General features: G+C 38.3%; 5 protein-coding genes and 1 long non-coding RNA gene across 6 annotated transcripts; 2 read left to right on the top strand and 4 right to left on the bottom strand.

The window, feature by feature from the left end:
* LOC122642871 (transmembrane protein 45A-like) lies at positions 1–1,164 on the bottom strand. The gene has a single exon (XM_043836476.1). It carries the CDS (start codon positions 1,082–1,084, stop codon positions 146–148), a length of 939 nt encoding a protein of 312 aa, XP_043692411.1. The 5' UTR covers positions 1,085–1,164; the 3' UTR covers positions 1–145.
* Positions 1,165–7,223: 6,059 nt separating this feature from the next.
* LOC122641730 (transmembrane protein 45A) lies at positions 7,224–8,365 on the bottom strand. Its single transcript, XM_043835020.1, has one exon. It carries the CDS (start codon positions 8,168–8,170, stop codon positions 7,283–7,285), a length of 888 nt encoding a protein of 295 aa, XP_043690955.1. The 5' UTR covers positions 8,171–8,365; the 3' UTR covers positions 7,224–7,282.
* Positions 8,366–11,695: 3,330 nt separating this feature from the next.
* On the bottom strand, positions 11,696–15,343 carry LOC122641346. The gene is made up of 2 exons (XR_006329889.1): positions 15,213–15,343; positions 11,696–12,224 (listed from the first exon to the last, which is right to left on the bottom strand). It is a non-coding gene; the product is annotated as an uncharacterized LOC122641346 (long non-coding RNA).
* Positions 15,344–15,392: 49 nt separating this feature from the next.
* Positions 15,393–17,420, bottom strand: LOC122641345 (pentatricopeptide repeat-containing protein At2g15630, mitochondrial-like). The gene has a single exon (XM_043834556.1). The coding sequence runs from the start codon at positions 17,400–17,402 to the stop codon at positions 15,462–15,464; it is 1,941 nt and encodes a 646-aa protein (XP_043690491.1). The 5' UTR covers positions 17,403–17,420; the 3' UTR covers positions 15,393–15,461.
* Positions 17,421–21,130: 3,710 nt separating this feature from the next.
* On the top strand, positions 21,131–25,778 carry LOC122642506 (dirigent protein 22-like). The gene is made up of 2 exons (XM_043836004.1): positions 21,131–21,716; positions 25,746–25,778. The coding sequence occupies exons 1-2, from the start codon at positions 21,152–21,154 to the stop codon at positions 25,751–25,753; spliced, it is 573 nt and encodes a 190-aa protein (XP_043691939.1). The 5' UTR covers positions 21,131–21,151; the 3' UTR covers positions 25,754–25,778.
* LOC122642505 (dirigent protein 22-like) lies at positions 25,174–25,778 on the top strand. Its single transcript, XM_043836003.1, has one exon. It carries the CDS (start codon positions 25,178–25,180, stop codon positions 25,751–25,753), a length of 576 nt encoding a protein of 191 aa, XP_043691938.1. The 5' UTR covers positions 25,174–25,177; the 3' UTR covers positions 25,754–25,778.
* Positions 25,779–26,665: the final 887 nt, after the last annotated feature.

Raw genomic sequence — 26,665 nt, 5'->3', positions numbered from 1 at the left:
AGGTCTTAGCTCTCAAGTACCCATCACTTATCCTGTTTCCCTAATAATTTAACAGACATGAAATGAAATGAACTCCACCCAATCAAATTGACACATACCTAATCAAATCACCCCTTCTCCAACTGCCTACACCTTTTTTCTTCTTCTACCTCTCCATTTCCGCAGCAGTAGAGCCCTTTCCCATAGAGACGAAACTCTTGGATTCTTCTATGGTGCTGTGTTTCCTTTTCTGAGATTCCAAGTCTTCTGATCCATCTTCATATTCCATAGCCAGAGACCAATACTCCACCTTCTCTGCACACATTCTAAGCATAGCCAGGTAGAAAACCATGGCAAACACTACAAACATGACCAAGAACCAACTGAACTGAAGATTCACTAATGATTTAGCTCTGTAAAGGTACTCTTCAGTCTTGCATCTCACCACCAAGTGACCTTCTTCCAAGTTCAAGAAACACCCTTTTGGGATCAACCCAGGAGTCCAGAGAACGAACCCCATGAGCACAAACCAAGCACCTTGGAAGCAAATACTGAGAGACCTGATGAAGCCCACCAAGAAGTTCTTGGGGTAGGGAATCCCCATGAGAGTTGTGACCAAAGAGACCAAAATGACGACTTGCAGAAGCAAATGGTATTGACCCTCCATGCCCATATGGTCTGCCGAGTGAAGGTGGAAGAGAAGGAGCTGTTGGCCGAAGGCGAAAGCTCCAATCAATTGCAGGAGCTCATAATGGGCTTTTGGTTTGAGTCGATCGAGAATGATTGCGAATGTTGCGTAGAGGAAGAAGGACAAAGATATTGTCGCATGCTCGAAGTTATGGAGATGGTTTGATGGTATGGTTCCGTCATCGTCAAATGGTTGGTGTTTAGCAGGGCCAATGACGAGCTCCATGGCTATGGAGGCCCAGGTGCCTGCCATGATCAAGTAGAGCTCTAAGTACCTTAGTTTTGATGATGGAAACCATTGAGAAGCAGTGTATGAGTTTGGATTGAGAGCATAGAGCTTGGTGTGGTTGAAGAGGTGCCATAACCCAATGAGAAGGAACCCAAAACCTGGAGCTACATGGCCTATCAAGGTACCCATTAGTGTTTGTTCTGAAAACAGAGCAGAACAGAGAAGAGAAGAAAGAGATTTAGATTGAGAGAAGAAGAGAAAAGGGGATTTTCTTTTCTTTGAAGTTTGGAGTGTTAAGGATGGGAGAGGAGAGAAGGAAGCTATATAAGGGGTGTTATGATGGGATGTGTTGTAGAATTTCTCAACTCTAGAGGCTTCTATGAGGTACTTGAGTTTGAAGAACTGTCTTGGACTTGAGAAAATTATAAAAATTGAACTCTCCAAGCTAACTGTAAATTGGGGCAGGATTTGCTTGGAGAAGAAGATTACCTAAATGGTTGACCACGTGAGCTCTGAGAAAACAGAAATGGTGTGCTAATGGGTTTTATAGAAAAGTACAAGAGAGAATTAAAATTTGACATTCTACTTTGTTCAATTACTCAAATACCCTTCTTTTCATTAAATTTTTTTTATTGGCCATCCTCTTTATGAAACCGAATAGTAGTTTTTATTTTAAAGTTTGGAAAAAAAATTGCCACGACGTTAAGGTGCAAATTTCTACACATGCCCTCTCTCATCCTTGTGAGCCCCACGCTCGCTCTCTTCATCATTAAAACCCTACTAGATGATTCCATTCCCCCCTCCCCCGTCGGTGGTAACTTGCACCTTGGCATCATAGCAAACTTTCTCTTAAAATGTTTTTTTTGTAAAACCGTTTTATTGATAAAAGGATCAAGCATGTATTGATTTCAGACATGATCGATACTGATACTAATCGGCCGATATGCCCAATTCGATAAATTTTTTTTTTAAACCATGTTAATAATAGTCTCCCACAAAAAATAATAATTAGTACTATAAATAGTTTCATTTCATAGTGATAGCGTAAATTCACTTAAATTCTATTCAAATAAATCAAACAAAGTGACATCCATCATATAGACAGCCTTGAGCAATTCTATATTATTTCCGACCTTTGTCTTTACAAATAGTCCAATCGGTTGGTACGGATTTAATGATTCATCCAGAGAGTTATACTGATTTCAACGATCCAATTCCTGGATTTGGCTTATCGAATTCATTGAAGAGAACAATGCATGGATTGGTCTTCTAGATATGATCACATTTAAAGGCACTCTTAAAGGCTACGATACACACTCATTTTTTGAGAGGGTAAGGTTGTTCTATTGCGATCTAGTGGTCACAGGTTTGAGTTTGGAAACAATATTAGGATCCTCTTTAGACCTCACAGTGCAGAAGCCTTGGCACTGGGCAGAATCAGGGCTGATCCGGATTTTGTCGATTTGTACTGGATTTCTAGGGTTAGGGCATATTTATTTAATGCCCCTACTTTTTATACCCATCCAATCACAATGACTGGTTGAGGTGACGAGATGGGCATATTCCAATCGACGACTTTACCAACACACTTGGTTGCTTTGGCTGGCACAAAGAGGTTGTGATCAGTTCAAGTATGATCTTGAACCAAGTTCAAGCTAGTTTTTTAGGTATGGGTAAGGTCTTACCTATGTGACAAAGCCATTTACCATCATTTTCAAGGGGTGCTGTTCTCTGTGCCGCAGCGCAAGCTGCGCCCAGGCACATGGGGGTGGGCGCAATGACCACCCTGCCTCCCTGAGTGGTAGGCCCATGTGCTTGGGTGCTTGGGCGCAGCCTATGCTGCGGCCCAGAGAACATTCTCCCAATTTTCAAATACTCATTTTTAGTTATTTTAAATCCTACAGATCATGCTAAGGATTTGGACATTGACATGGAGAAGCCATAAATATTGGGTCACGCGACATCCCGAAACACCTTGATCGTCATTGCTTAGCCTACTGCTCCAGATGACAAAATGATATATCTACAATATGGATCAACTATATTAGTCCGCATCCAATTTATTCAAAATAAATGAAAAAACTTTTTGATTTTAGAAAAAACCGTATCAACTTATTATCGGTATTGGTCTAGTTGATATCGATATGTGTTAGCCGATGCACCGCTACAAACACAAAAGATTTGAAACCGTGCCCCATACCCAAGGTATAGAGAAACTCAATCTATTTTGAAAAACTTTTTTTACCTATGACTTCAAGAATTCTTGGGAATAAAATAAAAGGGCATTTGGAGAGAAGGTTCTCTTTTAAGGATAATTTTGTCATTGCCAACGTACTCATGCTTGTTACCTTACCCTGTAATATAAGGGTATTTTCGTAAATACAGTTATTATTAATTAAACTAGTCAAAAGACAGCGTGGTCTCCACGCCTCAACTCTGGAGGCCAGATGGCGTTTTAAAGTTCAAAATCAACGCACGCAAGCAAAGTTAAAGCGTAGAAGTGAGTCAACTCTCCGTTATCCAATTCGAATGGATTTGTTATAGCGAAATGGTTATTTCCACGCCCCTTAATTTTACTAACTCCACGGCCCATGGACCCAAAGTGGGCCCAGGATTCCATTTTAGTGGATAATATTGAAGCCGTCATAGAGTGACCGTTGGGATCGATGATGTCATTACTTAAGCCATCCAAAACCTATGCGTACCCGACACGTTTGACTAAATATATATGTTTTGACATTAAAAAAAATGCCATATCATAAAAAGTATTCCATATGTGACACGTGGCATGTGCATGTATTTTGATTGCAATTATATTCTAATCTTGAAAACTACTAATTTGGAATCTCTTTCAATAATTTGGAATCTTTTTTCAATAGAAATTTGAAAAAGAGACTCTACAAATAAGCATTGTTGATGGTACACTAGACATTCTAACAATGAATATTTTACAAAATACAAAAATAAAAAATTCCAAAAAATCACTTACCTTAAGAAAAATGAAATTGAGAATTTGATTTAGTTTCATAGTCAATAATAAGGTTTGGAGAAAAATTTTCCACCCTGTAGATTAGAGATACAATAAAGCCCCAGGTCACGTAAATGGAACAAAATTTTCTCCTATTGAACGAAGTGTTCAAAAGGAATTGTGGCATAAAATAATGCAGATGGTGAATTTTTGCATTTCGCATTTTTCATGATCAAACATCGTAGTAATTACGTCCTTTATTTATCATTATTTTTTATTTTATAAAAAAAAAAAATCATATGTGGTTATGGTTAATTCAAAAGGGAGACATACCATCCAACAGTTGGTTTTTCAAAGGGATATCCTCGTAACACAAGAAAACCACCCATGTAGAGAAGCCAATACTCTTCATTGACAATGTAGAAAACTTTGTCATTTTATTATTAATCAATATTTTAAAACAAAAGCTTGGTGACAAAGGATCGAATCACTGCCAAATCATATGCTTGTCCATGCATTAAAAGGGAATCGTGTTAGGTGTTGAAAGCCATTAGGGGATTCTTATCCACAAATCTATTCTCATAAGCAATATTCATCTATCAACAGCTCTTTTTGCGATTCTACAAATTTATTTCAGTAGTCATACCAACAAGATGTTCACACCTCACAAATCCAACCAATTTTTTCTATCCACAAGTGCATGCATTAGGAGTAGGGGGGAGGGGGAGGGGGAGGGGGGGGGGGGGGGGAGAAATTAAGTACAAGCTTCCCAAGCAAGTAAGAGTGAGGAAGAGGTTTTAGAAAATATGAGAGAGAGAGAGAGGATCTTCTTTTTGAATGTTCTTTCATTTAATTTTTGAAAATATGTTAATCTTTTTGAGATAGCAATTTTTAATGTATATTTTATCAAAAATAAATAAATCTTTGAAAGATTACGAAACAACATATGAGAATAAGTGTGATAATAATAAAACAAATGGATGAGTACATGCATTAGAATTGCTTACATAATTAGAATTTTGATCCTTAATATGATAATTTAAAACATTATCATTAAATAATTCAAAGTTAGCAAACTTTAATGCTATTAGTCATGCATCTAGAATTAATTAGTTGAATTCCTTAATATTATTGAGGATGGGAGGCCAAAAAAAAATGATCTATAAAATTATGAACTATTATAGACTAGGTTTGGAATAATCAATGAGAGAGAGAGAGAAAGAGATGCTTGATTGAAAGGATAACTTCCATTATATTCCTATTGACAATGTCTAATGTATTTCCTTGATCCAAACATGCACTTTTTAAGGAAAAAAAAAACCTTGCAAAGTGGATTTGGTGGGATTCTTGAACCATTTAAATAAGTATTCTATTCATTCATGTTAATCTTTTCATTTTTAATTCAAAATGTTCATATCAATCAATAACATAGCACTAATTAAGTGGAATAGTGATAAATTTATAGCCGCATAATAGTGATTATTATCTTAGATCCTAATAAAAAATTTCTCCTCCCATCCTTAACTCTAGGGCTCTGTCATTTTCATGTTTATTAGCATCTCTATCAGCTGTTATTTGTGGGAATTTTTTTTTCTTCTCAATAGCTGTTTATTAATTCATGTGGAAGCTTAGATGGCACTCAAAATGTTTTTTTTTTCTAAAGCATATTAGTTATGCCACTTTCTATGCTTTATGCAAGTCTTTTGTCTCAAGTGGTAAAAAAAAAAAAAAAAAAAAAAATTGTCCTGAAATTTGCTTTTTCCAATTAAAAGACTATTGTATTGATAAGAAGCATTTAAGCTGCCACATCAGCCATACACTTGCCCATTTGGTAGAACTAATTGTTTGTCAACAAATCTTTTTTTTTTTTTTTTAAATTTTTTAATCTAAGAAAATAAAAAAAGTAATAATTAAAAAATATAGCTTGAAAATTATTGAAATAATTATTATGTAAAATTGAAAATTATAAAGTGCATAACTAGATAAATATAGCCTATTTGTTTGCTTTGATAATAGTAGTAAGACTCATCAACTTGATTGTTTAAAGGTACCATCCAAAAACAATAATAATAATAATTTGTTTGTTTTGGCAATAGACTTTTATAGGAAAAATTCAAGATCAATTATTTAAATAATAAATAATAATTTGAATAATTAAGGCTATTTTAAAGTAAAAAATAAATTTATTTTTAGGATGATTAATTGACAACTCCTTTATGATTCAACAAATAATATATGTTCATATGGGTCCCAGTGAGACCTCTTTATTGGGCTAACCAAACAAGTGATTGTTTTCTTGAGCTTATAGAGCATAGGTTAGGAGGCCCAGGACATCGATTGGTAAAAGCTTTTCAAAAATATTAATAACCATCTAATGGAGGTTTACGGCTTTACGATTCCGTTTGGTTGCAAGGGGAATTAAAGGGAAGGGAAGTGAAATTTTCATACTTAAAAAAGGAATTTTTTTAATCATTACCCCATGTGACACCATGTGACAATATATCTAACTCCAAATCATTCCATATTTGGTTATTAAATTTCATTTTACTTTGCATTCATTTCCCTTTGGTTTAAAATGTAAAATAAATATTACATGTAAAATGTATTTTTACTAGATATGGTAAGAAATTTAAATAGTTTATATAATCACATGGGGTAATGATTACAAAAGTTTCTTTTTTAGGTTTGAAAAATTTCCCTTACCTTCCCTTCCCTTCCCTTTATTTTCCCTTGCAACCTATATATAACTATTGTGCCCAATGGAAGTATAACTGGACCAGGTTTGGTCCGGGATAAGGGAGTCCACATGTCGATATGGTTAAAAATGGGACCAAATAATAGTTCTTCTATAAATCTTTTTTTGTGGCTGGGGCCTTAGTGTAGGCCCATAAATATTAAAAAATGAATGGGTCAGGCCTGAAAGCCCTAAACATACTTGTCTGGAAACCAGCCCCGCCATGATACATCTTAGGGTTAGGTGGAAGATACTGTCAATAGAATTAGATATTGCTTTCTTCAGAAACCCAAAATCTATGGGCCTTGCTACTGTTTTCTTATATAAAGGAGACTCTCTCTGTGTTTGCATTGACGAATCCTTGTTTCCCTGGTTTAGGACGGAAAGCATAAAAAACGGTTTGAAAACTAATTATGAGTTGCTTTATAAACACTGATTCTAATCGAACACATCGAGTCGTACATTGAGAGCCAAATCCAATGGTTCCAAGCGTATATTTACAGACATATACATGTTTAAGCTTTGATTAAGCACCTCAAATGTTTGATCCAATATGGATTCTAAAGCTTAAAGCCTTAAACATGTCCAAACTAAAATCAAAGTATCAATTTACCTTTTAAATACAGTACAGATACAGGATTAGTTTTTCTCCAAGTATGTCTCAACCATCAAGAACATGATTTTTTTAAGTATGAACCAACTTCGAGCAGTCTATTTCCATTGAGATTTGAGCTACATCACTACCTTTACTACGGAGTTTCTCATAGTGAATTGATCTGTTCCTTACTGTACACCTTCTAGCCATTACCAAGCTCAAAATTGCTGTAGATATTAAAATTCCTGCAAGTATCCAACTGAATTGCAGGTTAGCCAATGCGTTTGCCCTTAGAGTTGCCTCTTTTGCCTCACATGCAACTGCTCCATGCTTGTCATCTCCATTCAACCTCAAGACACAGCCTCTAGGAATAAACTGTGGTACCCATAACATGAATCCCATGTTCATAAACCAACACCCTTGAAACACAACAGTAATTGAAAGAACAAGAGCTGCCACGAAATTGCTCGGAGAAACACTTGCTACGATGGCTGCCGCAAGTGAAACAAACACTATGAGCTGCAAAAGCCAGTGGTAATGGCCTTCGAGACCAGTATGGTCGGCAGAGTGGAAATGGATTAGAAACAGCTCTTGACCAAAGACTGAGGCTGCTAGGATGCTAACTAGCCCTGATAAGCTATCTTGCAAATCTGTTAACTCAACAGCAAGTGTTACACCGGCATAGATGGCAAGATGGAGGAACATGGTTGCATGCTCAAAGTCATTGAGCTTGAAAGAGAATTGGAAGAGAGGGTAGTCTAGTATTTCCATGACAATGGCAAGGATGGAGAAGGTAAAGATGAGGATTAGTTCCAAATGTTTAACTTTGAATGGTGAAGGATTGAGTGGGTACCAAAATCTTGAGCTAAAACCAGTTGGGCCTTTGAGAATGTAAGCTTTGATGGTATTGGAAGTGTGCCATAGACCAAGGAGAGTCAAGACCAAACTAGGAATTATGTGTCCGACAAAGGTGCCCATTTGAGCTTGGATACTAAGGTTTAATTACCTTTCTTCCTCTGCTTAGCCTGGGCTCGAATACCTGGTGTTCTTATATGTCCTTGAAAGGTACCCTGTCGCAAGCTTTGTTGGTGCGCAGTGACAACGTTTCCACAAAGAAGTACAAGATACAAAGACTTCCATTAAAACAGAATCTTTCGGTGGTGGTGGTCTCTGGTCAGGCCATTAAGGTAGGGAAAAAGACGAAAGTGTCCCTTCACATCCTTCAGGGTGGAAATGAACCTATCTCTTGGGTGCTAAGTGACAATGTTGGGTGGAGTTTATTATTAAACACACGCAACGTTGAGATCATCTATACAGGTGACAAGTGTCAGATTTGGTACTACGAAGGTTTCGTAAAGCACAGCACCACTCTCCCTGGAACATAAAGTTAAATGGGTCCTATCCATACTCCATAGTGGTGGTGTCTCCGAGCATTTCCAAGTACTTTCTTAGGGGTGTTGGACCCACGCCCCATTGAGGAGTCAGATCTGTCCCCACCTATCTCCATATGGGTAGTTGATCCGGATTCCTTTCTTAGGTCTAAGGCGACAACATGACTTTTTTGACGTAATAAACAAGATGATTATCTGTCACATTGTGACCTTGTGATCGGTGTTTATGAGAATGAAATCAAGATCCAGATCGGTCCTGGTTTAACCATGAATCGGCCAAAATCAGCCAAAATATGACCTAACCATAAGGATCCATTGATTCCGATTCAAAATGACCGATTCAATCCCGGTTCTTAAAACACTGCTTATGTCAAATACCTTATCTTATAGAGCAAATTACTTAGACCTCCCCTGACCTTTTTGATAATTCAGGGAACCTCCCCTACCCTACCCTTCTGACAACTGTTCAGACCTCCCTTACTATTCAAACTGGGTTACACTTAACCCAAGTCTGTTAGTAATTTAACGACAGCTAACGGATAAATTTGAAAATTAAAAAAGATACATTTTTTCTCCATAGGAAGTTACCCTAGTGCCCTTAATGAATAGGTAACCCAAAGCCTAAGCCTATCATCTCCTACCTCCCAAAACCTCTCAACTCAACCCTAATCTGCAAATCGATCGATCCACTCACTTGCAAATCGCGCTGAGAAAGGAAGTGGTTAAATCTCCACTTGCCGGCGGTAAACTCCAAGGTTTAGGGTTCAATTTGCTCTTGTGGCATCCTCATACTCTCCGCCTGAAGCATTCTCAACTTCTCCGACTGAAAACCCCACCGAGGATGCAAGATTGTGTAGCCAAAACCCAAGAATCAGCCAACCATATGCTACAGATAAGAAACTCACCAGAAAGAACAAAATTACTGAACCAACTGGCGAAGAGAACGAAATAGCCAAGTAGATTAGGATGAAGAAGATAAAAGATACGTGGCCCAGATCAAGGTCCTGGACAATGGTGCCATTGCAACAAAATTCCTTCTTCAGATCCTTCAAGATCTTGGTATAGCTGTATTCTTTCTTCAAACCTTGCACGGTGGTTAGGCTTTTCCTTCCATTCCGTTGTTGTACGCGCTCATGCACATACTCCTTCGCCTCAGCTCCTGAATCCTGTGCATTTGCCTCTGCGAATATATCTGCTCACAATGAAAGGTCCGAAGAAACTTAATAAAACGATAAGGACAAAGCTTAAGTACCAGAAGACAAACTCTTGCTTATTTTAGATGAAAAAGATTCATTTCAAAGTGGATTTCGATTCAGAACAAAATAGAGTTTTGTTAGATATACCGAAAGCAGTGGGGACTTGGGCATCGAGATCAGACATGAAACCTTGATGTTGAAAGGTCTTTCGATGAAGACCGAAGAAACTAAATGCTTTTGCCTTTCGTTATCTGGCCAAGCCTGAGGATCGAGATATCGAGAAAACGAAGGAAGACAAGTTATTCTCAGTTTCTAACACAAATTGAAAGTGGGTTTTAGAAGGGCAAAAGGAACCCAAAATTGTTATCATCAAGATGCAAAATTGCTACAAAAACTAGTTTTCTTTGCCATTAAAAGTCTCGAGATCTAACATTCCATGTCCCAAACAAAACAAAAAAAAGAGAGAGATCACAACATAATTCTAATTTTAATGGTTTACTAAGATGAAAGCCATAAATTTGCAGCGAAGAGAAGACCTGTCTGTAAGGAATAAAAGAAACTAAAGAAAGGAACACGATTGAAGAACTTACCAGAGTGAATCAGGAATCAGGATTATCTGGAAGCTTATGAGGAGAAGAAGAAACGAAAGCCCCCTGTAGAGATAGAGAGAGATCCCCTTCTTCTCCCTTGTCCGAAACCGCCTTACCAGTTCCTTCACCATTACCATCTTCATCAGTGCCATCTGACAACGAGAAACCCTCCATCTTGAAAAGAAATCCTGAACCAACGACCTCCAAAAGCCTAAACCCATATCTCTCCTCAGAATCCGAAGACCCTAATTCTCCCTGGTGGTTGAAAAAAATGGCTGAGATTCACGGAACTCCCGTTGACAGGGGAACGACGACCCAACCCGAAGAGAATCCGATCGTCATCTTCTTCTCCAAAGAAGAAATCGTCATCGAGGTTCCAACACGGTTGAGGTGAAGGCAAGGGCGACCTCGTCGGTTCACGGCGGCAGCAACAGGTAGTAGAAGGGAGTGAAGATCAAACTGGAGGTGAAGTTACAATCGCCGGAGGTGAAGAAGTCGCCGGACTGATTACTTGTTGGCCGGACAAATTGTAATGTTGATATATAAGTAAGGGTATTTTGGTCAGTGAAAGTTTATTATTAACACCGTTAACGGACTTGGGCTAAGTGAAACCAAGTTTGCAAAATAAGGGAGATCTGAGTAGTTGTCAGAAGGACAGGGGAGCTTCCCTGAATTGTCAGAAAGGTCAGGGGAGGTCTGAGTAATTTGCTCTATCTTATATCAGCTTTTGATACTTAATAAGTTTATATTGATTTATGTTAAATGTTGGATTTTTACTGAATATACTTAGTATATCCGATGCTTTATTTATTATACGTTAGTAGTTTTCTCATATAAGATCATTAGCATAATTATATCATATTGCCTAGATATGATTTTTATAAACACATCTCAGATATGGTAGTACGGATTGGCCTCCCAAGCTAGTCATGAAAAGCAGCATAACACAATTGTTTGGGACAAAGTTAAATGGATCTTATCAGAAAGATTGCCATGACAAAATTAAATTGGCCTCCAAGGCTGGTCACAAAAACAACATAGCACTACTTTTTCAAGATATTGGATGCCAAGTCTTTTCCACTATGCTTTCTGTGGCAAATAATATGTTTCCACTTTGTTAAAATCATATTTAAATGCAAGATTTTCTTTTTTGGGTAAAAAGAAATTTAAATGGAAGATGGAGATGGGCAAAATAATAATTGTTTGGCAGATCTCACAGTTAATGAGGGACATAAGAAGACCCTAGGATCCTAGGCACTTAAGCCTAGATTTCATCAGTTCTGGCTGGAAAAAGAATATTCAAGTAATCAAATAACTCATCAATAGTGGACCAAATGCGAAGCATCAATTCAAACATTTTCCACATCACACTTGCATAATTATTTCATATAAGATTTACCACAAGCAAGAGAGATGACAAATGTTTACTTCAAAATATGGATATCCACTTTGCTTCATGTTTCTTCATTAGCAGGAAAAAGCTGAGAAGTTGTTGACTCTTTTCCCCTTAAGCAACATAAAAAGGGGAAGAATGAAAAGGCAAAAGGTCTTCACATTAAGCCCCTTTTTTTTTTCAGTGGTGCGTGCACTCACCAAGTTTTGTGGTCTTGGAATATTTCATTCCCACCAGTAAGAGATATTCTCACTCTGTCTTATAATTTTTGGCCCCTGGTATTCATCTGCTCTTACTTCTACATATACACAACAGGAAAACCATCGTTCCCCTCATCAGTGGTACATATTAGCAATCTCAAATGGTCTAGAGTCCAGAGTCCAGACATATACACCTTGTCATCATGCTCTTGTTTCGATCACTCTTATTATCATCAGTACAGGGACAATTTGAATTCAAGGGCTGCATGGGCATCAATATGAGGGATTAATAAATTTGATGATACTAGTGCTACAGATGCAGCGAATGGAAGTTCAGAAAGAAATCTTGGAATTGAGAGGGAACATAAAGTCAACAATTTTTTGTGGAAAAAAAAATTTGCACAAGTTTGTTGAGAGAGAAAAATATTAAATAGATTCAGTGTTTGAAGAATTGCTGCTTTATGTTGATATGATCATCCATATACTTTATTTTTGGTATGTTTATCATGAGTGGGAAAACAAAAAACCAATGGCATCATAAACAATCAGCCTGCTTTTGCTGCAATCACTTGATTTTCTTTCTGTATTCCTTGGATTTTGATCAAAAGCTTATATGAAATTCCAGGTCAGAGTCCACCTAACACAACCTCTCCCCCCCCCCCCCTCCACCACAAAAAAAGGGGGGGGGGGTATACCTATCCACTAAGATGGGGCAGTCCAATCCATCCATAGATACAGAAGTTAATGCTACTAATAGTAGCCAAGACCCAATAGACAATACTAGTCCATCACTCCAATCGACAATTTGCATCATAACATTTGCTGATATGTGCCTCCATTGAGATAAGAAATTCCAACAAAGGTAATAGAACAAATCCATCCAATGCTAGGGACAATTATGAAGGCCTACTCTACCTCATATGCCTAATCCAACCTTGATCACTAGTTCCCTTCAATCAGGATTCTTCTGTCATCTGCAAGGCTAATTAGATGCCTAGATTTGATCGTGACTAGACTTCAAAGAAGATCTTAATTTTAGGTATCTGGGCTCAATCATAAATAAAGAAGGTGATATAGAGGATGATGTTTTACAGAGAATTAAAATAGGATGGATGAAGTGTAGAGGTGCGTCCGGAGTATTGTGTAATCGATGATTTCCTTTAAAACTTAAAAGGAAAATTTTATAGGACAGCCATATAACTGCCTATGATGTATGATGTGGAATGTTGGGCAGTTAAGAAGCAACATATAGATAAACTCAGTGTAGCAGAGATGAGGATGTTGAGATGGATGAATGGCAAAACTAGGAAGGATAAAGTAAGGAATGAGCACATTAGAGCTGATTTGGGAGTACCTCTGATACATGATATGCTACGAGAAAGTCGTTTGAGGTGGCATGGCTATGTTCAGCGAAGACCTTTGGATGCTCCAGTCCGGAGGAATGATTTGATTCAAATTGAAGGAACTAAAAGAGCTAGAGGTAGACTTAAAATGACCTTAGGAGAAATGGTAAGGAAAGACATGCATAGTTTAGGTGGCCTGAGTTGTTGTTGTTGTTGTTATGTAAATATTTCAAAATATTGATTTGATAAAGTTGGGGTAGATTTTTAAGGTGGTTAATGATTCAGTGATTATAATCCTGTTGTACTTTGTTCAAATAACATGGATATTCTTCTACACCTTGAACCTAGTAATGTAGTCCTAGATAGGATAGGATCCTACTAGAACCAGGTAAATCAGGAATTTTAACTATGTTGGTCGATTGGGACAGAATAAATAAACTAGGGCAGAACTAGGGTTAGGATTAGGGTTTTGAGCTAGGGTTTTATTTGGTAATGATGTGTAGGTTTTTAGGAGTCTATTAATGTAAGTTTGATTTGATTTGGATGAAGTTGGAAATCTAAGGTTTCGGGTTAGAGGCCTTGTAAAAATTGGGTGTTTTTAGAATCTAGGGTTTAGAGATGGAATCTGGGGAAAGTGAGCTGGTAGAGTGTTAATGGCAGTGTGAGGAGTGAGATGAAAACAAAAAGATCAGATTTTGATGGGTGGTTAAGCCTTGGTTGAAATTAGGGTTTTTTAGGGTTTCACAGAGAAAATGTTAGTTAGGGTTTGGGGTGCTAGGATGGGGCAGCAGGCTAGGTCGAATGGAAGATGAGATGAGAGGGGACTGTGGTTGAAATTCAAATGGATTTGAGTGGAGGAATAAGGCTGGACAGAATTTAGAACAATTAAGGTTTATGGGGATCAATGGGTTTTTAATGGAGGAGACAATGTGGATCGACTGGGGCAGGTGGGGCTTGGGTTGGAGGATTAAGAAGAAGAAGGGAGTACTGAAACAGTAAATAACTTACTGGTTTATGGAGATCTTCAATGGCAGCAACCTTGAAGACAGCTTTGAAGATGAACCTCCCAATCTACAAGATGCAAGGAGTCACTGGAGTCCACCAGCCCTTCACCTTGATATGACTCACAAGGCTTCCTTGATATGACCCACAAGGATTACTCTCAAAGAGCAAGCAACAGCAGCAGTCATGGCAGCAACAATAGCAAACGAAATTTTCAAATTTCAATTGTGTGGGGGAGCCTCCCACGTTATATTATAAATAATAGGCCAAGGGCCTCATTCCTAGATCTATTACAACTCTATTCTCTCTTCCAAAATCGTGGAGAGGTATACTTAAGTAACTTAAAACAATTAAAAGACATAAAAAGACCTAATTGTCCCTAGTAACTTAAAACAACTTTAAAACACTTGAAATAACAGATTCCTTAAGAACCAATAAGATTAAAACAATCTCAGCCCATAGGATTAAGTCCTTAATGATGCTAAAAAAAAACTAAGTATAGAACTGAAATAAACTATACTAAGGCTCCTACTAAAACCCTATGATCAAGGGGGCTTCTTCAACTCAAGGAGGCTTGGATCCACATCACCTAGCCTTATCAAAAGCCTACGGATTTTACCTTAAGTGTTTCACTGTATCTTTATTTTATGATTCCAAGAAATGGAATTGGAGTCATCATATCTAAATTGAAATAATTCAGGACAAAGAAAAGCAAAGTAAAAAAAAACTATGAGTTTTAGCTTAAGTGCTTCACTTTTTCTTTATTTTATTATTCCAAGAACTGGAATTGGTGTTGTCATATCGAATTTGAAATAATTCAGGACAAAGAAAAGCAAAGTAAATTGCAAATAATAATAGGACTATCTCAATTTTTTGAAAGAAATTGATGAAATGCAAGAGAGTACCTGAAAGTTCTTCCTTGCTCGGTTGCGCCTTCTCAAGCTCAGGGGATACTGGCAAACCATTGGCAGCAATTATTGATAATGTTGAACTCCAAGTGGCAAAATGCGGTAATGAACAAGGATGCATGATGCATTCACTGGCACAGAAAAGCAAGTAGGAAGACTTCCACCCGATTAACATAGGTTTCTTTCTTAAGGCATCACATGATCTTTTGAAGGTCGAAACTTCAGAGTCTGCTGGTTAACAATGGATTACAACCCAGTGTTCTCCACCAAGCCTTGACCGGTGCCAAGTCCCTCAATCAAAAAGAAGTAGGTGCTGTCATTAGGAGTAATGCCTTGGCTTACCATTTCTTTGAGGAGCTCTTCAGCATGCTCTCCTTCCTTGTTTTTGCATAGCCCTTGGATAAGGGCATTGTAAGTGAGAAGAGTTGGATTGAAACCTTTGCCCAACATCTCATCCCGAACTGTTAAAGCATCTTTCATTTCACCTTTCCTACTACATCCACTAATGAGGGTGTTGTAACTGATGTGATCAGGTTTGATGCCCCTATTCTTCATTTGATTGAGAAGCCCTCGAGCTTCCTCAACTTTCCCCTCCCTACAGAGCCCTTGCATTAGTGTATTGAAGGTCACCTCGTCAGGAGATACCTTACTTGTATCCATCTCCTTCAATAGCATAAAAGCACGCTCCATGTTCCCATTGATGCAATGGCCATCAATCAACGCATTAAACATTATGGCATCGAGGAAAATTCCTTTACCTACAATCAACTTGAATAAGTTATCCGCCTCTTGCATTCTTTTCTGCTTGCTCAAAACATAGATAAGAGGCGTGTAGGTTGCTGCTGAAGCATGAATCCCTTTACTTAACATTTCTGAGTGGAGGTCAAAGGCTTTCTTTGCATTCCCTTCCTTGCAGTATCCATTTATCAAGATGTTATATGTGATTGCATCAGGAGCAATGCCCCATTCTCCCATTTCCTTAATAAAACCATCTGCTTCGGCTGCCCTACCCTCCATAAACAAGGCATGAACCAGCAAATTGTAAGTGGAGACAGTTGGCATTATTCCTTTACTGACCATCTCATCTCTGTACTTAAAGGCCATCACCAAGTTCCCCTTGTTGCAGTATCCATCAATTAACACATTGTACGTCACAGCAGTAGGAACTAGCCTTTCTTCCACCATTTTGCCAAATAGAGCTGATGCTTCTTCAAGTTTTCCCTCCTTGCATAACCCACTAATGAGAGAACCATAAGTGTAAGAATCTGGTTGTATACCCTTACTTCTCATAGTATCAAATATTTCATGAGCGCCTTCAAGTTTGCCTCTAGAACAGTACCCATGGATTATAGTGTTGTAAGTCACAACAGTTGGTTTAAAGCCCAAACTCTCCATGTGTCCGATGAAAGCCTTAGCCTTCTTCAGTTTCCCTTCCTTACATAACACATTAATCATTATGTTGAACGTGATGACAGTGGATGGAATCCTCAACCTGAACATTTCAGCATACAGAGCCCACGCCGTGTCTATCTTATTCAATTTCAAAAGCAAACTCAATAACTCATTACAAGTTTCAATCTTGGGAAGAATTCCCTGGTCCTTCATCAAGTAGAAGCATTCGAGAGCTTGCTCTGCTCTATTCAATCCACAACAAGACCTAATCAGCAAATCTAGAACAATTGAACTCAACAAGCTCAAACTCTCGCGAGCTAGCACTAACTCGTCGAAAAGCTCCTGGTTCGTTGCAACACCGTCACTCAAAGCTCTCTTCAAGAGCTGCCAAGCAGGTTGCGGCGATGGAAGGCCAGAGACTACAGCTACAGCGAAGCAAAGACATCTGACATCGAGGCATTCAAAACCTAATTTCTCAATGAACGCCAGAACAGTGTCAGGCTGTCCGCGGAGCTCATAAAGAGCATTATAAATCGCAGATGAAGTGAGATTTGAAGAAGAACCCCGTTCGATTGAATGCCACTGAGAATCTAAGATTACTTTCTCTAAGAACTGTTCGACGTTCTTATCGATGTTTAGGGGAGGGACCGAAGGCTGGTCTAAAGTTTGTGGAGAAGATTCGAAGTGATAGATTGAACAAAGACATGTAGATAGCTGACCTTGGTTTACGGCGCCGAGGTTCGTGGGTCTGTTTTGTTTGAAGGTTCGGAAACCGAAAGCTCTGTAAATTCTCATTTTCTGGCAGGAGCGACGAGCGACTGGCGACTGCTTCGTAGCAGAAGTTATGGAGAGAGAAACAAGGCGAGCGGCGAGCCTGGGTTTTTTGGATCCCGGACCGTATCGACTGGTCTGATTTTTACTGGACCGGTCAATATGAATCGAAAATTTGTATGCAATTTGTGTTTACATCTATTAAAAAGAATCTATATAAAAATTGGTTTCCGGAATTCCTTCGAAAACTAATCAGATTTAGGCTGTGTGTGGTATGTATTCTTGGAATGTATTCGGATCGATTTCACATCCTTAGATCATAACAATAGTTGTTTTTATCATCCGAGACTACAAAATTGACCCAGAATGCATACCAAACATAATCTTAGATATGAAAATTCCAATTTCAGACAAAATATTATTTGAGATGTTTAGACACAATTATAAAAATATGTTTAAATAATAAATTTATATAATACTAAAATACCCTTATCAAATTCAGAGTACGTGTAATTTTAGATATATTACTTCGACATCAACCCTAGTGAGGTAGTGGGTTTAGCCCTCCATCTTCTCATCTCCTTGAATTTTCGTCTTCTCCAAATCTCTGCCCCTTAACGCAAATAGTTAGACTGCAGCACCACTCTCTCCAAAGTCCACACTCACTATTCACTCTATACTCTACACTAGGGATGTAAATGGATAGTCGAATCAATATTTACCAAATTCATATTAAAAAAATCAATTTTCTAAAAACTACTCAAATCCATTCGAAACTAACTAGATTTGAATATATAGAGTTTAATATTCGATTTGAATTTGATCCGTTTAGATCCTCACTTTTAGCTCAGGCCAAGGGAAAACCCTAGCCCTAACTAGGCACATGCTGGCCTTGGGCTGGCCCATTGAGAGAGACTAAACAATATTAGATATGTTTAACTTACGAGAGTAGTTTTTATGGACAGTGGCCTACAATACAATCTTTGGATGTGTATCTACTGAGTTTCAATCGGCCTGATTCTTTTGCCGATGTAAAGCTAACTCAAAGGCTACACTTCTCATGCTCATGTTCAATACACAAACCCCGAAATTGAGCTACAAGCTGATGCATCTACTGAAAAAGAGTTTCTAAAGCGCTGACTCCCAAGTCCAACTGAAATGCATCTTTTGGAAGTGTATTGGTTGTGTTGACAACAATGAACAATAGCATAGTCAAGCCACATTGTTCAATAGGACCTTAGACTTACTTTTTATGGTGTATGAATTTGGAATTGTATTTTGGATGATATGCCTTGGAACTTATAATGGGTTTTGAAATATATATGCATTAATGTTGGATGTTATATATAGTTGTTGATACAAGTATTAAACGAATAATTCCTCAAGTTATATGAATATACTACCGTTTTAGTCCAGTTTTTTTGAATTCTACACGTTTAAAACCCGTATTGTCTATTTCCATTTTTTTGTTTTTTTGCCGTTTCCTATTTTTATGGCATATCGTTCAGAGTTCTATGTTGTTTAAATCTGTACCATCAATTTCCGCTTTTTAAGAGAGAGAGAGAGAGAGAGAGAGAGAGAGAGAATAATTTCACTAGTTTCCATAATCCATATGCATGGCAGACATGAGCTATTTATTATAAATGCAAAGGCTTTGACCCAGGTTAAAAGGCCTGAACTAAGCCCAAGCCCAGGAAAACCCACCAAACAATCTTCGGGCCCAAAACAGTGTGCCAATAAAAAATTTCGTCTTGACATCTTTGCCAGCTACTACATTTCTTCTCTCTTTCTTGCTGGTCCATACGTCTCTATGTCATTGATGCAGTAGATTTGATCCGTGTCCGACCCGAAGTGAAGTGGTGGGTTAGTTACCAACTTACCAACCCCGGATACCTTCTGGATCTGTGCTACTTAACTGAAAGTAGCTAGTTATTTAGGCACCGACTACTCGCCCACTCACTTTGATATGTGAATGTGTGTGCCTACCTTTGAGAAAGTCAGATTTGAGGACTTAAGACTCTCTTTGGTAATGATTTCGAGAAATATTATTATAAAGAGTGATTTCAATTTTGAACGATGTTTGATATAATTTTTACATTTCTTTACCCAACAAATTTATATTAATTTTAATAGAAATTCTGAAATAGCTGAAAACCTATTTCAAAAGAAATTCGTTTCAATTATTTTATGCTAGACAGTTTTATTTTTATTTAATGAATGTGTTTATAATAGGGATAGAATGGTAATTGACAATTGTAATAAGAATGAGAGGACAGAGAGCAGAGAGCAGAGAGCAGAGATCATAATTAATGGTCCATTAGACCCTATTTCATGTCATTTAAGATTACATTTAATTGCAATTTGTATGGCTGTCTCTGTAATTTCTCTCTTTCCAACATTTTGTGAAATTCTTGAGTTGCGTTGTTTCTTTTGTTGATCTTGGGAATGTTGGCTTTCTTCTATCTATTCACCTTGCTCCAAAACATGATCTTAGTTAGCTAGGTAGAGAAGAACTTCTTGTTCGTAGTTGAACAGGAAAGGGATTGACTGCCTATATTTGCCATCCATTGAATCTTGCGTTTTGGTATTGCTTCTTTACAGAATGATCTTTATGTTCTTAATTTAGGTGACATTAAATCTATATTTTGCTGTTAATTTTTAATATTTGATACTAGTCAACGAGGTGTTTGATGAAATGCTTAAAAAGTTTGAAACAAAGAATACAATCTAACCAAACATGTATCCAAACAGTGTTTGCATTCTCAGTTAAGAATGCATTATGTGTTTTAAGAATGGGAATGCATACCAAACATAGCGTTAATTTCCTTAGACTAATCATATTACCATGGTCTGTTCGATATCATTTTAGAATATGGAATACTATTATGATTATTTCATTCTGAAATCCAGTTCTTCTCTATTTTCTCATTTTAGAATACATTCTAAACTAGCCATGCATTATCGATTCTAAGAATGCATACCAAACACAGACCTTTATGTTTTAATTGATTGAGCTAATCACTCTTCATATTCTTGGGAATGTCCCAGCAGATGTTCTTGCCAATCGGGCAGCATACACTAAGGCTACAAAGAAGTGGAATGATTCCCCATCTTTCATAGCACACTCGATTGATTGGGAAGCCACGGGCAGATTGTACTACCGCTTCTGCTAATTTGTCTTGTTTTGATTGAGACTTGAATCTTTTTCTGGCGTATAGCCTCTTGTACATATTTATCATTTCTTAACATACTTGCTGATTTTTTAGCAAAAAAAAACTCTTCATATTCTTGCCCCGACCATCTTTTAACGGAAATTAATCCTCTCCAATTCCTAAAAGCGTGCAATGTGTTAGTGCTACGTGGAGATGTTGACACCTGACAGGTTGGACATCCAACGCTAAATGTTAATGAGTTCGAACTGTTGGATATCTGAGCTATCAAGTGTCGACATCTCCACCTAATACTGCCGCACTACACACTTTTAGGAATTGGAGAGGATTAAAATCTATCTTTTAACCCCTTTGACCATTGAATCAGGGCTATTTTTTTTTGGTTTCTTTTCCACGTGCCTTCTTCCATGCAATTCATTTAAAATCAAATCTTTTCCTTTGTAGAAGTTTCAATGATACACTCATACACACAAACCCAATCTCTTTACTTTAAATAGACCAACAAATTAACCCAAGACACCATCGCCATCTCCACCACCACCACCACCACCATATTTCTATTAGGAGCTTAGAAAATTTCAGAAGAACCGCCTTTAGCCTCCCATGGCCAGAACTTTCCCTAAACTCATCGTTCTCTTAACCATCTTTACCTTCTTTATTGTTCATAGCGAATCTCATGGCTTCTCTAGGACTCTATCACTTGGGTCCAAGCGGCTTAAGCGTGAGAAGATGATCCACCTTCACTTCTACTTCCATGACATTGTTAGTGGTCTTAACGCCACTGCCATTAGGGTTTCAGAGGCACCATCAACATTGACATCAACAACAGCTTTCGGTGCTGTGGCGGTGTTGGATGATCCATTAACGGAGACGCCAGAAGCTACGTCGAAGTTGGTAGGAAGAGCTCAGGGTATCTATGCTTCGGCATCACAGAACGAGGTGGCTCTCTTAATGACCCTTAATTTTGCTTTCATGGAAGGGAAGTACAATGGGAGCACACTTAGCATATTAGGGAGAAATACTGTATTCTCAGAGGTGAGAGAGATGCCGGTGGTCGGAGGAACTGGGATTTTCCGGTTAGCCCGGGGTTATGCTCATGCCAAGACTCACTGGTTCGAACCCACAACCGGGGATGCTGTGGTTGAGTACAATATCTATGTCATCCATTATTAATAATATTTCTGTAAAATAGGGTTATTTCTTTATCACAAGCATCTGTACTACTTTTGTTTGTTTGATATAAAGCTTGTAGGGACTATTGTGGTTCTTTGAATTGTTGAGCTTTTGATCATCTCTTTCTTCTCCCTTTCTTTGTTTTGTTTTGTTTTTTTTTTTTTGTTTTGATTCCCTTAAAAAGTTTACGGAAAATGTCCTCTCTGTTTGTGTGGGGAGGGGAACACGGCCTCCATGGATGGCGGAAATTTCGCCATCCAGATGCCAGCGTGTGTTCTCATTGACTGTTGCATGCGATTTATCCGTGTGCTTCCCCATAGAGAACGCTCTCCCAAAAATTTATTATCTATCACAGAATTTGGCCAAATTAAAGCTTGATTTGTACTACTTTTGTTTGTTTGATAAAGCTTGTAGAACTGCTAGCAAGCTGCATGGGTTTAAGAGGTGGAACTGTGGAAGTAATATTATTAACATTGGTTGGTTTGCTGTGATTGGTGGCTGTAGTTAGGTTAACAACTAACGAGCTTTGGTTTCCTTTGACTTTTGACAGTCGTTAGATTATTATTTATTAGGGTCGCTGGCGAATACAATAGACCGAATCACCAACCCTATACGTATATGTGTACAGTTAATTAGGTGTTGACATCTGCATAGTTTGGGGTATTAATTGGTATCCGATACGTTTGATACTCCATGGTTTTGAAGGTGATCGATACCAATACCGTGTAGATACGATATCTCAATATGAGAAATAGGTTTGGACTTAAAATTTACTAATGAAACAAGGATTAATGGGCGATTGGGCTCCTCTCCTTGGAGGGCATCTCCCAATGAGTGCCCAATGAGGCATCGATGGCTGTGCTGTGCCGCACACATCTCGGCGTATGCTCAATCAATCATCGGGATGTGTGCGGCACAACCCAGTACTCCAGCCGTTGGATGCCTCATTGGGCGATGCCCTCCAAGGAGAGGAGCCCAATCCAATGAAATAGATGATGAGTGGACAATCCACCCAAACAAATTTTGAGCCCAACAATTAAGCCACGTGGAATGAACTTAATATTGGATGCAGGTAGGGATGTAAACGGATCAGATTCGGCTCGGATAGTGCTATATTTGCTTCCGTATCCGATTAGTTTTTGGACGGATTCGGATAGTGCTAGACGGACACGGATACGGATCAGATATTTTATCCGTTTACATGTAAATATAGCTTTTCGGATAGCCAAAGCCTATCTGTATCCGCATCAGTTTAGCTTTCGGACGGATTCGGATAGTGCTAAACGGATACGGACACGAATACGGAAACGGATTTTGACTATTCATTTACACCCCTGGATGCAGGCAGGATGATATAACTTAAAATTGAAATTTTGGAAATTATTCATTATGCAACAATGGAGTATATATATATTTTGGGAGAGGGTTCTCTGAGCAAATAGCATAGGGGAATTTAGCGATGAAATGTGATAGAACGGTATCGAACATTAGAGGGTAGCGAGGTCATTTCTTATAAAGAGAAAAGAGATAGACACGTAAGTTCTAGTGTACTCTCCCCCGGCCAACAGGTTAGAGAAAATTTTCCCATATAATTTTAAGCTATTTTCAAAGGCTATGTTTGGACTTTGGAATATCACATCACCAATTCACATGGCACAATTTGGTAGATCACCCATAAATACTTTAGGGACGACACCCTCCATAAAACCTTTTGCCTTCCATTATCATTGCCCCCATAGATCACCTATAGAACGAGACTGTTTATAAAACCTTTTTTCTGAAATCTTATCCTGCCCAAGGCACCTTTATAGTGTATCGATCGGCACACCACATTTGAGACTTGAATTTTTATCCTTCCAAGTACAGTGGCCACTATCCGATGTGCTTTAATGGTGCACGAGGAGGGAGGATGAAAATACCCTTTTGCCTTGGGTTATTATTGTCCCCATGGGCTTAAAAGCATTTTTTTTTGTTAAATCTTTCAAATTACATAGGCGTGTTATTTTTCAAAGGTTTCCTTAACAGTCACTCATGCAGGTCAGCAGGTCTCTGACCATGTCCATGTGCAGTCTCTTCAATCCTTTCTTATATCCAGATCCATGTATCTTAATTTGGTCCTCAATGGCTAGAACAGTACTGCCCTTCTAGGTTTTTATATTTTTTAAACTATCTTTTAAGATTCTATCTCCTTGGCTGCCAGTCTTATAGCAGGAACATTCTTATTACAAGTGGAGCAACAAAATTTCGTCTTTTTGCGTTATCTATCATTGTCAAATACAAAACACCAAATTTGAATTTTTTATTTTTTTTTTATTTTTGTTATAGATCAGATTGTATTAAAGAAGAAAGAAAGAGTAACAAAAATGTCTAGGCATGCCTAGAAAAATATAAATTAAGAACATAAGAGAAAGAATCAAGTCCCACATTCGATATTGCCATTAGCAGAAAAAAAGATATCTAGATAGAAAGACTAAAGTATCTCTTTTTTACTCTTCTATGATATGAAAAGAAAAATCTTCGACAACGAATATGATTTGAAATTTTGCTGCTGCTTTTAATAAGAAATCAATTATCGGATTAGATTCTCTATGGCAATGAGTAATGGGATATGAACCTACCTTGGTAAAAACAAAAGTCAGTTATTGTTATCATAAAATTGAAAGAAATCCAGCCACACCATCCACGTTATGGGAAAAAGACAAAAATTGTCTACCTTGTCTGAAATAGTCGACTCTATCAATTGCTTGTGCTGAATATATATATTTTTCTCTCTCTTTGGGTTGGCAAAACTGCCTACATATGATAAGTGTATTATATATCCACGGCTACAAAACTAATAATTAATATAAGTCGTAGAGTTTACCCCAAATATTTTTTTGGTAAAAGGAAAAAAAAATTAAGGAATCATTCTCAGGATCTTTATCTGTTCCATTTCCAGGGTAGCTTCATTTCCCTAAGTTCCTCTATTAGAGGGGGCAAAAATGACCACCCTACCTTGCGAAAAAGATCCTGTGCATCTGGGCAGTCAAACTACATGTGCAGCGCCAGGCTCAAGGCAGTGCACTTTGACCACTTTACCCCTACTCGGGCAAAGCGCTTGGGCAGGGGTAAGGCGGTCAAAGTGCACTATCTTGAATCTGGCGCTGCACATGTAGTCAGGCTACCTGAACAAACTGCCTAGGTGGGGTCCATTCCCCTCTATTAGAGGAACTTGGAAAAATAGAACAGACAAAAATACTCATTTTCTCAGGTTATTCACTGGAATGGTTTTCCATGGAATTCATTTATAAGAATCAATTGTTTGACTTTTCCTTTGTGAGGGTCCATCTCAATGAATATGAAAAAAATACATACAACCCCAATCTGATCCTCACTTTAAATGGACCAATACCCACTTCCTGACTTCCACCACCATCACATTTCTATTCTATTAATTAGCTACCAGTACCCCCTCTCATGGCCAGAACTTCCCCCAAACTCATCGTTCTCTTAACCATCTTTACCTTCTTTATTGTCCACAGCAAATCTGATGGCTTCTCTCGAAGGACTCTTTCACTGGGATCTAAGCGGCTTAAGCATGAGAAGATGAGTCACCTTCACTTCTACTTCCATGACACTACTAAAGGTCGTAACCCAACTGCCATTAGGGTTGCTGAAGCACCATCAACTAAAACATCAGCAACAGCTTTTGGTGCTGTGGTGGTGATGGATGACCCATTAACGGAGACACCAGAAGCTACGTCGAAGCTGGTGGGAAGAGCTCAGGGGATCTACGCTTTCGCATCACAGAGCGAAGTGGCTCTCTTAATGACCCTTAATTTTGTTTTCATGGAAGGGAAGTATAATGGGAGCACACTTAGCATATTAGGAAGAAACGCAGTGTTCTCAGATGTGAGAGAGATGCCGGTGGTCGGAGGGAGTGGGATTTTCTGGTTTGCCCGGGGTTATGCTCTTGCCAAGACTCACTCCTTCGACAACACCACAAATGGGGATGCAGTGGTTGAGTACAATATCTATGTCATCCATTACTGATACATGATGCTCGACATTTTTTTTTCCGTTTAATTTATTGGGATTTCTCTATCTCTTCTTCCTTTCTTGTTGATTAGAACTTGATCATTTTCATTCCTTTCAAAAGGGTTATTTCCAATCATGCACAGAGTTTGGCTAAGGCATCTGTACTACTTTTGTTTATGTATTTGTTTAAAAAAGCTTGTGGGGACTGTGTTAGAAAAACAACGCTTAGAAATGAGGATTTACAGAAGAAAAGAATCAAACGCACAAACACAAAACACAGAGATTTTATATGGTTTACCCCCAAGAAGGTAGGCTACATCCACAGCCGGCGATAGAACCTGGTTTCACTACTTCTTTAAAGAACGATTACAAATTCTCAAATCTCACCTTAGCCCTCTCAACGAGATAAAAAAAACCCTTTATAAGGAAACCCTAACCCAGAAAAATCCAGAAATGCTCCCCTAGAAGCCCAAAAAACTCACTTGGTCTGGTTCGTACCAGAACTAAACGTATGTACATATCGATTCGAAGGTCTTGACGAGCTCTACAGGTAACAACGCCATTGGTGCTAATATATGCACTTTTAGGACTTTCTGGCATGTTTTGGAGCTGAAACGACCCTCTAAAGACCTCCACTGCACTTTCTAGACCAAGATCAGGCTTCACCAATAACAGTCTACTATTGGGTTTAAGTGTTGGATTCTCATTGGGTGGTTTACTGTAGAGGGACTGATGGCTGTAATTTTTGAGTTCGATCAATTCCTCTGCACGTACGTTTGAGTGCATGAACATGTGAGAGGCAACCACGTACATGTCTCATTTTTACCATTTACAAAGTCTCTCTGGTGCGTAGGGTACTAGGGTGGCATGCAAGAGACTAGATCACGTACCCTATTAGGGCCTAATTGATCCCCATAAATTTAAGAT

This window comes from Telopea speciosissima, chromosome 10 (genome assembly GCF_018873765.1).
Source record: "Telopea speciosissima isolate NSW1024214 ecotype Mountain lineage chromosome 10, Tspe_v1, whole genome shotgun sequence".
In the NCBI taxonomy this organism is placed as follows: domain Eukaryota; kingdom Viridiplantae; phylum Streptophyta; class Magnoliopsida; order Proteales; family Proteaceae; genus Telopea; species Telopea speciosissima.
The sequence above is the reverse complement of the archived record's forward strand: the minus strand, read 5'-3'. Positions and strand labels throughout refer to the sequence as shown.

Coding starts and splice junctions, on each gene's coding strand:
- LOC122641730 (XM_043835020.1), bottom strand. CDS start 8,170: ATGGGCACCTTTGTCGGACACATAATTCCTAGTTTGGTCTTGACTCTC.
- LOC122641345 (XM_043834556.1), bottom strand. CDS start 17,402: ATGAGAATTTACAGAGCTTTCGGTTTCCGAACCTTCAAACAAAACAGA.
- LOC122642505 (XM_043836003.1), top strand. CDS start 25,178: ATGGCCAGAACTTCCCCCAAACTCATCGTTCTCTTAACCATCTTTACC.
- LOC122642506 (XM_043836004.1), top strand. CDS start 21,152: ATGGCCAGAACTTTCCCTAAACTCATCGTTCTCTTAACCATCTTTACC.
- LOC122642871 (XM_043836476.1), bottom strand. CDS start 1,084: ATGGGTACCTTGATAGGCCATGTAGCTCCAGGTTTTGGGTTCCTTCTC.